The sequence below is a fragment of the Sebastes fasciatus genome, chromosome 22 (assembly GCF_043250625.1).
Source record: "Sebastes fasciatus isolate fSebFas1 chromosome 22, fSebFas1.pri, whole genome shotgun sequence".
NCBI lineage: Eukaryota > Metazoa > Chordata > Actinopteri > Perciformes > Sebastidae > Sebastes > Sebastes fasciatus.
Genome location: NC_133816.1, coordinates 24,898,792 through 24,913,695, shown reverse-complemented (window position 1 = coordinate 24,913,695; position 14,904 = coordinate 24,898,792). Strand labels below are relative to the sequence as shown.

Below are 14,904 nucleotides of genomic sequence, written 5' to 3'. Positions count from 1 at the left end.
TATCCCACCATCATTCATTCTTTTTAATTCGTTGCATATATATATTTTATCCTTCATTGTATTGACTCCAGCACAGCGTATAGTATATATTTAGTGAGGACGCGGCCAGACCGGCGCCTCTCAGCAGTTGAGGCACGGGGCGCAGCTGATCGTGCGCCTTCGGGAGCCTTCGGAAGCCTTCGGGAACCTTCGGGAGCGCACGGTCAGCTGCTGTGGAGACGTTGCGTTTGTTACTGATTCCTGATGAAAGACCATCAAATAAAATATGTTTTGTAGCTTCCACCTCAGTAACAAACACTTCAATTTCACACTCTGTGAAATTCTTCTTTTTTGTTCCTTTTCCAGCGTGATTTGCCGTTGTTATTGTTATTGTTATTGTTATTGTTATTGTTATTTGGACAATAAGTGACAGCAGGGCGCGTGTTTATAGTCATTTGCATAGTTATTAATGGGAGGAGACAAGGCGGACCAAGTGGCACGTGCAGCTGCGCTCAATTTCACGTCAAGTGGGATGTATAAAGGAAAGGTGCGCAGGAACAGCACGGTTTTATACATGTGAACATTTCTGTGCGTACGTACTTTTCCAATTTTGTGAGTACGCCATCTTCCAGTGTGAAAGCTGCGCAGTCTTTTATACATGAGGCCCCAGAAACTGTTGACTGTAGTCGACCCCCTGGGCCTGTGCCCCGTAGACCCGTTCAATAATCCATCCACGAGTCGACAGCTGGAGAAAGATCAAGGAGGACATTCACATCCGACACCAGAGACCATCTTTGAACGGAGACAGGGGTTACCATCTCCCCCACCGAATACAACCACTGTCACGTCAACGAATGTCCTCAGCCATAGATGTGGTCAAAAGAATGATTTTCCCTGAAATAATGAGTTTCGAATGATTTATTCCAGATGTGTTCCCATTATTGTTTTTATCTGCTTCATACATATTCTCTTGTTCTTATTGTTTCATAGTTCAACATTATATTTTCCTCCTTTGTGTAGTTTTCATTGAATAATCTTTATTTTACATTTATATTCACTGTTATTATTTTCTATGACTGAATGCGGTTTTGAATCTGTTGATGTTCTCATTAAATTAGTCGACACAATGAGATGCTTTGACTCCTCATTTGAAACCGTTTCCATCAATCAGTATTTGTTGAGCTGTTGTAATCGGCGTTGTCAGCATTAACATTGTTTTAGGACTAAGTCGTGAGCTAATTGGACTCATTATCATTAATGATCTTACAGCAGTCAGATAATAAATGACCTCAGTAGTTAAAGCCCACACAGCAGCTGTGACTGACATTTTAAAATGTTCCTTAAAGCTGAAGTGAATTAATCAACTTTAATAAATCTAAATATTTGTTGTGTGTGTTTAAAGTGTTTCATTTCTGTTTGTGTCGCTGTGAACTATACAGCTAACTGTCAGGCTAAGAGTTCCTGTAACTCTGACCCGACGGGAAAGCAATGATTTTATCTCTGATGTCGTATTATTTGACTTTACCAACCACTATCAGTCCAAAGATTAAAGTTTACAGAAAATCAATTACATATATATACTTTAGTTGTCCGGGTTATGACAAATTGGTCATAATGTAATAAATACATATGAATTGGTCATAATATAATAAATGAATATATATATATGTATATATAAATTAGTCATAATATAATAAATATATATATAAATTGGTCATAATATTATAAATATAAATTGGTCATAATATAATAAATATACATATATATATAAATTGGTCATAATAAATATATATATATAAATTGGTCAGAATATAATATAATATAAATATATATATGTATAAAGTGGTCATAATATCATATGGTATGATATAGATATAAATATATATGCATAAATAGGTCATAATTTATCATTGGGTGAACTGTGATCTGTACAGTAACTACAGCTGTCAGATATATGTAGTGGAGTAAACAGTAGAATATTCCCTCTGAGATGTAGTGGAGGAAAAGTAGGAAGTAGCGGGAAATGGAAATACTCCAGTAAAGTATCCTGAGTTAAGTTCAGTACTAAAGTACTAAATGTACTGAGTTACATTCCACCACTGAATAAAATCCTCTGTGTAGCTGTAGTTTCCCTTCTGATCACCAGGTGGAGACTTTCTGTAACTTTACACTGAAAAACCATACCGGAAGTACTTGTAACCGGAAGTGTGGTTGTCGGGCTGAGGCGGGAGAGTTGCTTTGTTAGCTGAAGAGCATCTTTGATCCGTTTCGAGGCAGAGCTGCAGGTGAACCCGAACACACTCAGGTAAACACTTTAACAATGAAGTCAAAGTGAATATAGAGTTAGCACGCTGAGCTAGCTCCATGCTAACAGCTAGTTAGCCTGCTAGCTTCGGCCTGCTAGCTGCTAGCGTTAGCATTAGCTCTCTCTAATGCAGGGGTTCTCAACCTTTTGCAACTGAAGGCACACTTGTGATTGTCAAAACATTTCCGAGGACCACCTTCCCAAATAAATGAGTAAAAAACCTAACATGTTTATACAACAGATAATAAACTGGGCTGTAGATATGTGTTGTGCCACTGTCAGCTGTGATGACCAAAATACATATTCTGCTTACCCTCAGTGAGACACTTGGGCTTGCCTCTGGGAAATGATGAGATCAAGTCGTGGTGGGATGGGTGAGAGGCTGACACGCAGAGTAGCATTCAAAGTTGCTTTCAGTTTGTTCCTTGCCTCTGATTTGGTGACAGTCACAATGGAAAACCCTGACTCACATAAATAGGTGGTGGTGAAAGGCAACAGAAATGTGATTGCCCGTTTTGACAGAGAGGGATATTGACTGGCAGCCAGTATCCAGAATGAAGCAAGGTCTACTTGTGTGAGCTGAAGCTTCAGGCTGCTGTCTGCTGATAGTTCCAACAGTTCATTTTCCAACACAGTGGAGAGAGCTATGTCTTCTGAAGCAGGATCCACAGAGAAAGGGTCCAAAATCCAAAGGTTTCCATCTCGTGCATCTTCTGGGAAGTAGTCTGTAAACTTTCCTGACAACTGAGTCAAATGCTGGGTTATAACACTGGATATGTTGACATGAGGAGTGGCTTCCAAAGTTTCACTGAGGAGTGAAAACACGTCAAATCGTCCCTCCTTGACTCTTCTGTTCCACAGAAGACGTTTTTTCTTGAAGCCCTCAATTTTGTCTGAAACCAAAAACACTGTGCTGTTTCTGCCTTGCATTGATATATTGAGCTGATTTAACTGGTCAGATATATCTGATAAGTAGGCCAGTGTTGCACAAAAGTTCCCATCAGTGTAATGCTCAGCAAGAGGGGAGTGCTGCTCTTCCAGAAATGTGTGCACTTCTTCTCTCAGTTCAAAAAGGCGATTAAGCACATGTCCCCTTGAAAGCCACCTTACTTCACTGTGGTACAATAGCTGCAAATGATCTGCATCAAGTCTTTCACACAAAGCAGCAAAACACCTTGAGTTGAGTGCATTTTTCTTAATATAGTTAACAGTTTTCACAGCCACGTTCATGACTTCATGCAGTTCTGGTGACATCTGCTTTGTAGCTAGACTTTCCCGATGTAAGAAACAGTGCGCCCTCTCCTGGATCTGTTGGACAACACCACGATGTCTTCCCGTCATTGATGCAGCGCCGTCTGTGCAAACACCTGTACAGTATTTCCAATCAAGACCTTTTTCGGTGAAGTAATCATCAAGGCAGCGCATTACATGATCTGCCGTTGTTCTTGTTGGAAGCTCCTTGCAAAACAATAGATCCTCGTGAAGATTACTGTCCTTGCAGTATCTTACAAAAACTAACAATAAAGCGGCATTGCTAACGTCAGTCGACTCGTGCAGCTGTATGGCAAAGTATGGGCTTGCCTTTATTCCTTCCACAAGTTGGCATTCGATGTCATCACTCATGTCAGTAGTTCTTCTGCTCACGGTGTCATTGGAGAGGGGGATTGACTGCATTTTGGTTGCAGCGGCTTCCCCCAGTAACTCTCGGCACATATCCACAGCGCTTGGCAAAATAAGCTCCTCTGCAATCGTAAAGGGTTTCTTGCTACGAGCTACACGAGCAGCAACCATGTAGCTAGCTTTCAAAGTGGCTTTTGACTGAGTTGTTAATGTTGTGATGACTTTCTGTTGTGCCTGAAGCCCGTCCCTTTTCCTTAGGAAATATTCGTTTGGCTTCTCGACACATCCCTGGTGCTTTGTGTTTAAGTGTCTCTGGAGCTTCGATGGGTTTAGCGCCTCATTTGACAAGATTTCACCACATTCACCACATTGTGCCTTGGGCTCAGCATCACTGCCTGCCATTACCAATCCAAATTTAATGTATTCAGGGTCATATTTCCTCACCACACGCTTCGGAGCTTTTACTGGCGCAGGGTTGTCTCCCACATCACTTTTTCGCTTTAAAAACCGATCCATTTTGTCTCACTGCATCCGAGAACGTTAGCTAGCTAACAGTGGCAAACACGTTTGTCTCTACCTGATGATGTTTGGTGTTTTTACACAAGGCCTATTGAAGGAGGTTGGGTCATACTTAATCAACGCGCCTTCGGGGTACCGCACATGCGCAGTAATATCTGCTCTGCACTCGCCGAAATTGAGCCGATCGCAACGCACGACCGCAGCTCCAGTTACACTGCGCATGTGTTATACCCAATACAAGACCCGTGTCCGCCCGTGTCTCAGCCTCCTTCAATAGGCTTTGGTTTTGCAGCAGCTGGCATCTTACCTCCTTTAGGTTTTACCTGTTCACTTTGCTAAATAATAATAAAAAAATAATCTAGTACCACTGCCTCCGCGGCACACTAGATGGCGCTCTGCGGCACACCGGTGTGCCGCGGCACACTGGTTAAGAACCCCTGCTCTAATGTGTGCTCCTGATCTCTGATTGAACCTCCAGACCAGGACCAGAAAACTGTCGAAACATCTCAGATAAAAGTCACAAAAATGTCCAAAAGAATTTAAAAAAAAAAAGAAAGTTGGAAAAATGTCTGAAAAGAATTCGGAAAATGTTTGAAAAAATATCCAAAGAAAGATTTAAAAAAAAACATTCTAAAAAATCTTTCAAACAATTCCGAAAAAGGCAGAAAAATCTCTAAAAAAAGTCAGAAAAATCTCTGAAACAAATTCTTAAAAATCTTGGAAAAAAGAAAGTCAGAAAAATATCTTTAAAAAGTCAGAAAATAATTCTCAAAATGTTCGAAAAAAATGTTCTGAAAAATCTCTGAAAGAAATTCTTAAAAATCTTGGAAAAAAAGTCAGAAAAATCTCCAAAAAAGTGAAAAAAGAAAGTCAGAAAAATAATTCTGAAAATGTTTGAAAAAATGTCCTAAAAAGGTATATAAAAGAAAAACTCTGAAAAAATTCTGAAAATGTCCAAAAAATAATTAAAAAAATCTTTGAAAATAAATCAGAAAAATGTCCGAAAAGGTAAAAAAAAAAAGAGTCACAAAAATGTCTGAATAGTATTCTGAAAAATGTCCAAAAAAAAGTAAAACAAAAGTCTGAAAAGATTTACACAGTATTACAGTTTTTCTCGATTGTTTACACACATTTTCTGAAAGCATGCCTCATACTCTCAGAACTCTACACACAAATCAAAAAACACACACACAATGGGCAAAACCCCTCAATTCTCCTGCAAAATGAAACTTTACATTCAAAACAATGTTATTTCTTCTCAAAATGGTATTTTGTTTTCAAATGACACACACAAACCATCATATGAATAGACATTTATAAGAACCAGTTGAACACTGATGTGCTCAATGTAAAACACTATGATGAATGGAAAACACTTCTTCTCCATTCATCATAATGACGTAGGCCTTTTTTTTGTTCAGTGTTACACTTACTACAGACAGTACATACATTACTACAGACAGTACATACATTACTACAGACAGTACATACATTACTACAGACAGTACATACATTACTACAGACAGTACATACATTACTACAGACAGTACATACATTACTACAGACAGTACATACATTACTACAGACAGTACATACATTACTACAGACAGCACATACATTACTACAGACAGTACATACATTACTACAGACAGTACATACATTACTACAGACAGCACATACATTACTACAGACAGTACATACATTACTACAGACAGTACATACATTACTACAGACAGCACATACATAACTACAGACAGTACATACAGAAGTGTGTTGTAAAATATTTTAGAATATTGTTTTTATACTCAGAACACACAAATACACGGTAACAAATATATTTTATTTTCCCCACAAAAACAATGTACAGTGTACATCCCAACCAACACAAAGTTGCACATACAGTGGTCTACATACAAAACAACAGAAGAATTTACTGTATACAGTTACTGTAAAAAAAACTATGCTGCATCCTCTCTTCTGTTTCGGTCTGGCCACAGCACCTCATCCACATCACAAGCAATGTTTGCCCTTTTATGCTAAAGCTCTGATTGCTAATTGTAACACTGTGTGACAGGTGTTTGCCCATGTGATGAGTCAGTGTGCATAGTAGGGCAATTGACTTTAGAATTTTGAATGACAGTGTGTTCCTTGTGAAAACGAGATTTTCTTCATGAAAATTGTGCCAAATGCAGAGAATTGTGTGTAGTGTTTTGAAAAAAGTGTGTTTTAGAACTGCAATTTGAGTGTAAAGCAGGAATTGTGCTTGTAGTTTAGCAGAATTGGTTCAGGGGGTTGGTGCATGAGTTACATGTTGTGGTCATTGTGTGTCAAGTACCAGTATTTGTGTGTAAACAATTGAGAAAAACTGTAACACACAAAAAAGAGTCTAATATCTAGCATTAGCCTCTTAGCTCTTTCTAATGTGTGCTCCTGTTCTCTGATTGAACTTCCGGTCCACACCAGACCAAGAGCACGAGCAGGACCAAGAGCACTACAAGAGCGGAATGGAGGAGGAGCAGCGGAACCCGGACCAGCGGAGCTACAAGGTCCCCCGTAGACCAGCAGCAGGCTCGTCCTCTGATCCCACCGATGTTCAGGTCAGTGGTCATGACTTCTCGGCTTCAAGTCGTTCATTTTGGAGACACTGACCGGAAACAACGCAGCTGTTCCTGACTGTTGTTGCTCTAAACAGTCAATTGTTGAACCTTTTCACCGTATTCCGGTGTTTGGGTTTATCAAGTGACGAGACAGGAAGAGAAGACGTAGCTGTCCTCGTGAAGGCCTCTTTGTTTCATATCAGTGCTGAAGTGGGCCGGAGGCCTGAGGCCTGGACTACCAAGCAGGGTTTGGGGTTAGCGAGCTAACTTCCGGGTTAACCCTTCAGGGGTTTCAGTACTGGTGTCATGCGCTGTGTCGAGGCTTCGGAGCGCGTGTGGAGTAATTTAGGAAGTTTTTCGTGAAGCGCGAGGCTCGTATCGTTTTAGACCAATGGCGTCACTGAAGATTCCGTCCATATAGAACAACTACCGGACATGTGTTTTAAACAGACATATAACTGCCCACATTTGACATAAGTCCAAAATAATTTAAATGAAGAAGCGGTCTGAAAATTAAAACAGGCCGGTCTGTCCGACTTCCACGTTTGTCAATGTCAAACTAGTGTCGTGTCGCTCGTAGAGCTGCAGCCTACTGAGTAGTTAGAAGCTTCATTCATAACGTTGATGTTCAAATTATTATTAATACCAAAACATGGCGTTCAGTCCACCTTCTCTTCTCTCTCTCAAACACATTCACAGCTCCTCGTCTCCGTCATCGTCTCAGTCTGAAGTCCAAAAGTCAAAATGTATTGAAGAAACATAGATGTAATTATTATTTCTATCATTGTTGTAGCGGCTGGGTCGGAGACACTTTGTTTGTTTCATATTTACACCGTCAGCTGGCTGTCTGAAGAACGGCAGAACGGACAGCCAGCGGACCACATAGTCACTGAATTTGACAAAAAGTGTATTATTGGATCAGAATCACAGCGGAGTGGAGGCATTTCAACTTTTGTATAATATAAGTTTATATTTAAGTTGTCTTGGCAACAATTCTCACAATATTAGGCTATGTAATATGCTCTTAATGAATTTATTTGGCATATTTCCTAACGGATGTTTTGGCCCATTTAATATGGGACGACTACACGGGATGGCGGCTAAAGCCGGTGTTATTGACGTTATCGAGCTTCAAACTATCGGTTCCAGCGGTAAACAAGAGAGAGGAATAAAAAGTGGAGACTCCTTACCTGTGAAGAGATCATAAAGTCAGAATATGTGTCCATTCCTCCATTATTTATATTCCTTTAGTCTGTAAAGGTCCACCGATCAAAAGAATCAAAACGGTTTGTCATAAAAATTCCTCCAAGTTGTAAATCTTGTCCTGTGAAGTCCACTAATAAATCCAGGTGTCCCCACCTTTCTCTGTTTAGTTTTCACCTCTTTTCTGTTTGGGCGGGCGGCTCGTTGCTGACGGGGAGCTGGGTTTTAACAGGATAAAGAGAGATGGTGCGTCGGCTAGATCAAATGAACCTTTCAGAAATAATGTTATATTATATTCAACAGCTTCATAGTGGTTTCAATAATCAGTCTGATAGGATTTCTCATCTTTGAGGAGTTTTGTGTGAAAGGAATTGAAGGGCCGTCCCAAATAGACGCCGGTTGAGTTCAGTGATTGAAGCAGATAAAAACCTGGCTATTAATCACAGTTTTACGGTATATATACAACACATACATATAGAGATGCACCGATACCACTTTTTTTCAGCCCGAGTACAAGAACTTACATTTGGGTACTCGCCCATACCGAGTACCGATACGAGTACTCCTCTGTGCCAAAAGACCCTCGTTAACAGCCAGCTGATAATGATAAATAATCGTGATCATCATTTTGGCCGTAATCGTTACACCCCTAATATAATACCCCTTATATGTTTATTGATTATATGTGGATTTATTGTATGTTTATTGATTAAATGTGTATTGATTATATGTTTATTGACTATATGTTGATTGATTGCCCTTTTTTCACAAGACAAAGTGTCAACAATAGTCTTTCTGTATTGTTATTTTACAGGTGTTGAAGGAGTGTTCCATCCCGCTGACACGTGTCAGGATCAGCAGTGCGATGTTGGCTGCGATGGACGCCGTTGGACGCTCAGCAGCTGATCCAAAAGGCCAAAAGGTCATCTGCAGGTTCATTTTCTTTGTTAGTTAAAGCCTTATATATATTAAAGAGTCCTCTTCTTCCTGAAATACTCTAAATTAATATGAATTAGTATGCCGTACGTTAGCATGCTGTACGTTAACATGCGGGACAATTAATAATTGTGATAATTAATAAATGTCAAGGGGGCGTCTGTGGTGACCAATCAAACGTCTACAGAGGGACACGGCCCTCAGTTGGTTGTCACAGGTGGTAGTATATTAGTCAGACTGGAACATTGTGGGTTATGTTCCACTGACATGTTTTAATGTTCTTTATGGTTCTAGATAGGTCGCTCCACCATGGCATCTCACTGACTCTCTCGCTCTCTCTGTCTGTATGTCTGTTGCTATAGAAACGGAGAGGAAGAAAGGGACTGATTCATCAGAGAGTTCACACTGGAGAGAAACGACACAGCTGTGATGAATGTGGAGCAGCTTTCACAACATCAGGTCACCTGAAAACACATCAACGTATTCACACTGGAGAGAAACCCTACAGCTGTGATGAATGTGGAGCAGCTTTCACTCAATCAGGTAACCTGAAATCCCACCAACGCATTCACACTGGAGAGAAACCGTACTCGTGTGATCAATGTGGTAAAGCTTTTTCTCAGCGTACTAGCCTTAAAGCCCATCAACGTAGTCACACTGGAGAGAAACCCTACAGCTGTGATGAATGTGGAGCAGCTTTCACTGAGTCAGGTCCCCTGAAAAGACATCAACGCATTCACACTGGAGAGAAACCCTACAGCTGTGATGAATGTGGAGCAGCTTTCACTGAGTCAGGTCCCCTGAAAACACATCAACGTATTCACACTGGAGAGAAACCCTACAGCTGTGATGAATGTGGAGCAGCTTTCACTACATCAGGTCACCTGAAATCCCACCAACGCATTCACACTGGAGAGAAACCATACAGCTGTGATGAATGTGGAGCAGCTTTCACAACATCAGGTCAGTTGAAAAGACATCAACGTATTCACACTGGAGAGAAACCCTTCAGCTGTGATGAATGTGGAGCAGTTTTCATTACATCAGGTAACCTGAAATCCCACCAACGCATTCATACTGGAGAGAAACCGTACTGGTGTGACCAATGTGGTAAAACCTTTTCTCTGGATAGTTCCCTTAAAGTCCACCAACGCATTCACACTGGAGAGAAACCGTACTGGTGTGACCAATGTGGTAAAACTTTTTCTCATAGTGGTAACCTTAAATCCCACCAGCGCATTCACACTGCATCGTTGTGAACATGTTTCAGATGCCAGCTAGCTGTTTCCTCCTGCCTGTTCCCCATACCCTGATAGCTGTGTTGTTGTATTCTGAGCTTCTCTCCACATTGAAGACTGACCAACAGTAACTTCATGTTCTAAACAACATGTGTGTTTTCGTGGCTACGACTACATACTTGGACCACCAGCAACTTCCCAGTAGGACTCTGTTATGAGGCCGAACTGTCAGAACATCTGGAATAATCTTCCAGTCACAAGGAGGGAGAACCAGCCAAAAACCTTTAAAAAATCTTAAAGGTAAATTTTGGTTTATTTCAACCTGACGTATTTCCCATAAATGTTACCGTTGTGACTCTGTGGGTCATGCTAACTTTTCCCCCAGCACCTCTGTTATAGAGATTCAGGGAAACAAGGACTGGTGCAGAACATTGATATCAGGGACAGCTGCTCGAGCCTCCTACAACTTTCCAAATTAACTGACTTGGTCAGATAAAGTGACAACAAGTTAGCGGGACCAATAGAGTCACAATGGACACATTCATGGGAAATACATCAGGTAGAAATAAAGTGGAAGTTTCCTTTGACATATCTGCTGGGACACCCTAATGACTGGACATTCACCTCCGACACCAGAGACCATCTTTGAACAGAGACGAGCATTGCCAGAAATTAATTTTAACATAGAGGTAATGACGAAACTTTTAGAAAATCTATTTTGACCATCATAGTGTGAAATAAAGTATTACTGCTGATCTTTATCGGCTGATTTTCAGTAAAAATATGCGATCGTGAGATCGGCATTAATGCTTTCTAGTCGCCGACTGCTGATAACTCTGTGAACAACAAATCCGTGTTGAAATCTGCAGGACGAGAGCTAGTTAACGGGAGGTGCCATTGAGATACATTATGATGCGTTCAGGCTCTATTCAGTAAAAATTAGTAAAAATGTGCACTGGCAGGGAGCTGTCAGAAGAAAACTTGTTTCTTTAAACTGTCATGTATGAATTAATTGAAGCAATCATGATAGTATCATTCATATCATATATTCTCTATGTGATTTTTAACCACCTATTGGTATAATCATTTACTCATTTACATCTTTATTTCATTTCATTTTGATAATTTATAATTTAATTACTTAACTTTTGATATCTTATCCTTGGTTCATTATATTTTACAGTGTGATGTTTGTGTTGTGAAAGAAAGATTAAGAGGTGTCTTGCCTACAAAATGAGAGTTAAAGAACAGAATGTTCACTTTAAGGGTGTTCAAGCTGTTAGAAGAGATTTGATATGAGAATAGAAGGTTTTACATACATTTTTACCTTTGTGTGTTTTTTTACTTTGTGTTATCTTATTCATGTAATCCCATATACCAAGCATGTTATCAGCTTTGTGTTCTTATTGCTATAAAGAGGAATGTTTGAAGGCAGGTTCGTGTGCATAGACAAACATGTTGCTGTATGTGTGGACATCGTGTGCCATGGAAAGTTTAAGTTGCGTGGTAACCTTAAATCCTACCAATGTCTTCACTCTGCATCTTTGTGAACATGTTTCAGAGCCTAGCTAGCTGTCTCTTCCTGCCTCCTCCCCATGCCCTGATAGCTGTGTTGTTATATTCTGAGCTTCTCTCCACATTGAAGTCTGACCAACGGTAACTTCATGTTCTAAACAGCATGTGTGTTGTCGTGGCTACGACTACATACTGGCCTTTACACCTGTTATATATTTAATTCTTTACCATCCATTAATCTGCTGAGTATTTTCTGGATGAATTGTTTGGTAAAGACCAGAAACTGTTGACTGTAGTCGACCCCCTGCGCCTGTTCCCCGTAGACCCGTTCAATAATCCATCCACGAGTCGACAGCTGGAGAAAGATCAAGGAGGACATTCACATCCGACACCAGAGACCATCTTTGAACGGAGACAGGGGTTACCATCTCCCCCTCCCGAATACAACCACTGTCCCGTCAACGAATGTCCTCAGCCATAGATGTGGTCAAAAGAATGATTTTCCCTGAAATAATGAGTTTCGAATGATTTATTCCAGATGTGTTCCCATTATTGTTTTTATCTGCTTCATACATAATCTCTTGTTCTTATTGTTTCATGGTTCAACATTATATTTTCCTCCTTTGTGTAGTTTTCATTGAATAATCTTTATTTTACATTTATATTCACTGTTATTATTTTCTGTGACTGAATGCAGTAGGGCTGCACGATTATGGCCAAAATGCTAATCATGATTATTTATCACAGTTATTCTTTGATTTTAGCGACAACATATTTTGACTGCAGTTTCACATTAAAATAAACAGAGCGCTGTTTTCACGTCCATGCTGTAATGCATTCCTGTTATTGTACAAATTAGGGCCCAACGATGTTGGAAAAAACTAGTTATTTCTGATATATATATATATATATATATATTGTAGCGACCCTGGTCAATGAAGCTACGAGGCAGGAACTGGTTTCGCTGGTACTTTATTCCTCAGCTTGAACACCGGTTACTGTGGGCCGTAACCAACACCAAAAACAACAAACCAACTAGTTTACAGCGTGCTATCTGCATTACCACTCCTTCTCATCTCCCGCTTCTCGTCTCCTGCGCGAGCCCTCCGCGTCACTCCCTCCTCAAGCCTCTGCCAATCACAGGTGGCTATCTTCACAAAACAATGTCAATGCTGCGTTCGCTGACATCATGTAAACCTGACTAACTACAGTAACATAACTTGTAACTTAACAGTGGACCCCACATCACCCAGTCGTTACAGTACCCCCCCTTTTCAAAGTCCCTCGTCCCCGAGGGGACGAATAAAGTCTCTCAGATAGGCAGGGGGTCTGAGATTTCTCCGGGGCCGTGTCCCTCCCAGGTTAGGAGGGGAAAGGACTGGCCCGTGGGCCGGGGAAGGAAGGGGAACCGGGGCAGGGCTCAAAAGTTCATCTTGTGACGGGCCGAATGAGGCATCCAGGTCACTGGAGGGGGCTTGTTGGGGGCACCGGCCCGTGTCTGGGGGCCCCTGTGTCTCACCTCCAGAACCCAGTGGAGTGGCTGTGCCCCGGTAGGGGGCCAGCCTATCTCGATGCAGGGCGACTTTCCGTCCTCTTGGCGGTAGCTGGACCCTGTACACGACCTCACCCAGGACCTTGCAGGGCCCCACCCACATACTGTCCAGCTTAGGGCACCTGCCCTTCTTCCTCTGGGGGTTATGTACCCACACCGACTCTCCAGCTTCAAAATGGCGTCCTCTGGCACGTACGTCGTAGTTCCTCTTCTGTCTCACTCCTGTGCTCAGTAGCTGACCTCTGGCAAACTCATGAGCAGACTCGAGGCGGTCCTGGAGCTTTCTGGCATAATCTGGTCCCGGCGGGTCAGCGGGGGTGTCAGGGGGCTTGCCTACCATCATCTCTGCTGGGGTCCGGATTTCTCTGCCTAACATGAGGAGGGCAGGGGAGCACGAAGTGGAGTCCTGGGCAGCAGAGCGGTACGCCATTAACACAAGGGGGACATGTGTATCCCAGTCACGTTGGTGTTTAGCCGTCACGATGGCCAGCTGTTGTGCCAGTGTGCGGTTAAATCTCTCCACAAGGCCGTCGCTCTGGGGGTGGAGAGGTGTGGTGCGGGTCTTGTGGGAGCCGAGTTTTTCACACATTGCTGCAAACACACGGGACTCAAAGTTTCTACCTTGGTCAGTGTGAATGACTTCAGGTACCCCGAGCCTGCTGAACATTCCCTCTACCAACGCATCCACAATGGTCTCTGCCTCCTGGTCAGGCAGGCTGTATGCTTCGGGCCACTTGGTGAAATAGTCCATAGCAGTGAGAATGTAGCGGTTACCCTTGTCTGTGCGGGGAAACGGGCCGAGGACATCGATTCCCAAGCGCTCCATGGGACACCCTGCCGGGAACTGCTGGAGCTGTGCATGAGATCTCTCTGTGGGGCCCTTGCCTCGTCTCCTCCGCGAGCCCTCCGCGTCACTCCCTCCTCAAGCCTCTGCCAATCACAGGTGTCTATCTTCACAAAACAATGTCAATGCTGCGTTCGCTGACATCATGTAAACCTGACTAACTACAGTAACATAACTTGTAACTTAACAGTGGACCCCACATCACCCAGTCGTTACAATATATATATATGAAAAAATACAGGAATATTCACCCTACCCCCTTTTGTTAGTTAGACCACTTTTTAGTTTATGAAAGTATGCTTTAAAGTCTACTCTCAGTAAACTACTAGTTTAATAGTTTTTACTGCAAGTATACTTTAATTTTTTTCTTATGTTAACTTATCCAAACATACTTTTCTGTAGTATACTTGTCGGTATAATCCAAGTATACTTAAGTATAATTTTGTTAGGTTTAACTCTGATAAGACATTGTGTACATACATTATGTGCACATAGCCTCCTGTAGTGGATATCATTTGGCACACTTTGGGTATCCAAGTGGACCAGATGGAGAGTCCTCCTGGTCCTATCCTGACTAAAACCTTTGTAGAATCTAT

At 41.7% G+C, this 14,904-nt stretch overlaps 1 protein-coding gene and 1 long non-coding RNA gene across 2 annotated transcripts; both read left to right on the top strand.

Moving 5' to 3' along the window:
* The first annotated feature begins 2,147 nt into the window (after positions 1-2,147).
* Positions 2,148-9,139, top strand: LOC141761020 (uncharacterized). The gene is made up of 3 exons (XR_012592501.1): positions 2,148-2,284; positions 6,893-7,020; positions 9,038-9,139. It is a non-coding gene; the product is annotated as an uncharacterized LOC141761020 (long non-coding RNA).
* A 101-nt stretch (positions 9,140-9,240) lies between these two features.
* LOC141761347 (uncharacterized) lies at positions 9,241-11,379 on the top strand. Its single transcript, XM_074624683.1, has 2 exons — positions 9,241-9,249; positions 9,522-11,379. The coding sequence occupies exons 1-2, from the start codon at positions 9,241-9,243 to the stop codon at positions 10,416-10,418; spliced, it is 906 nt and encodes a 301-aa protein (XP_074480784.1). The 3' UTR covers positions 10,419-11,379.
* Positions 11,380-14,904: the final 3,525 nt, after the last annotated feature.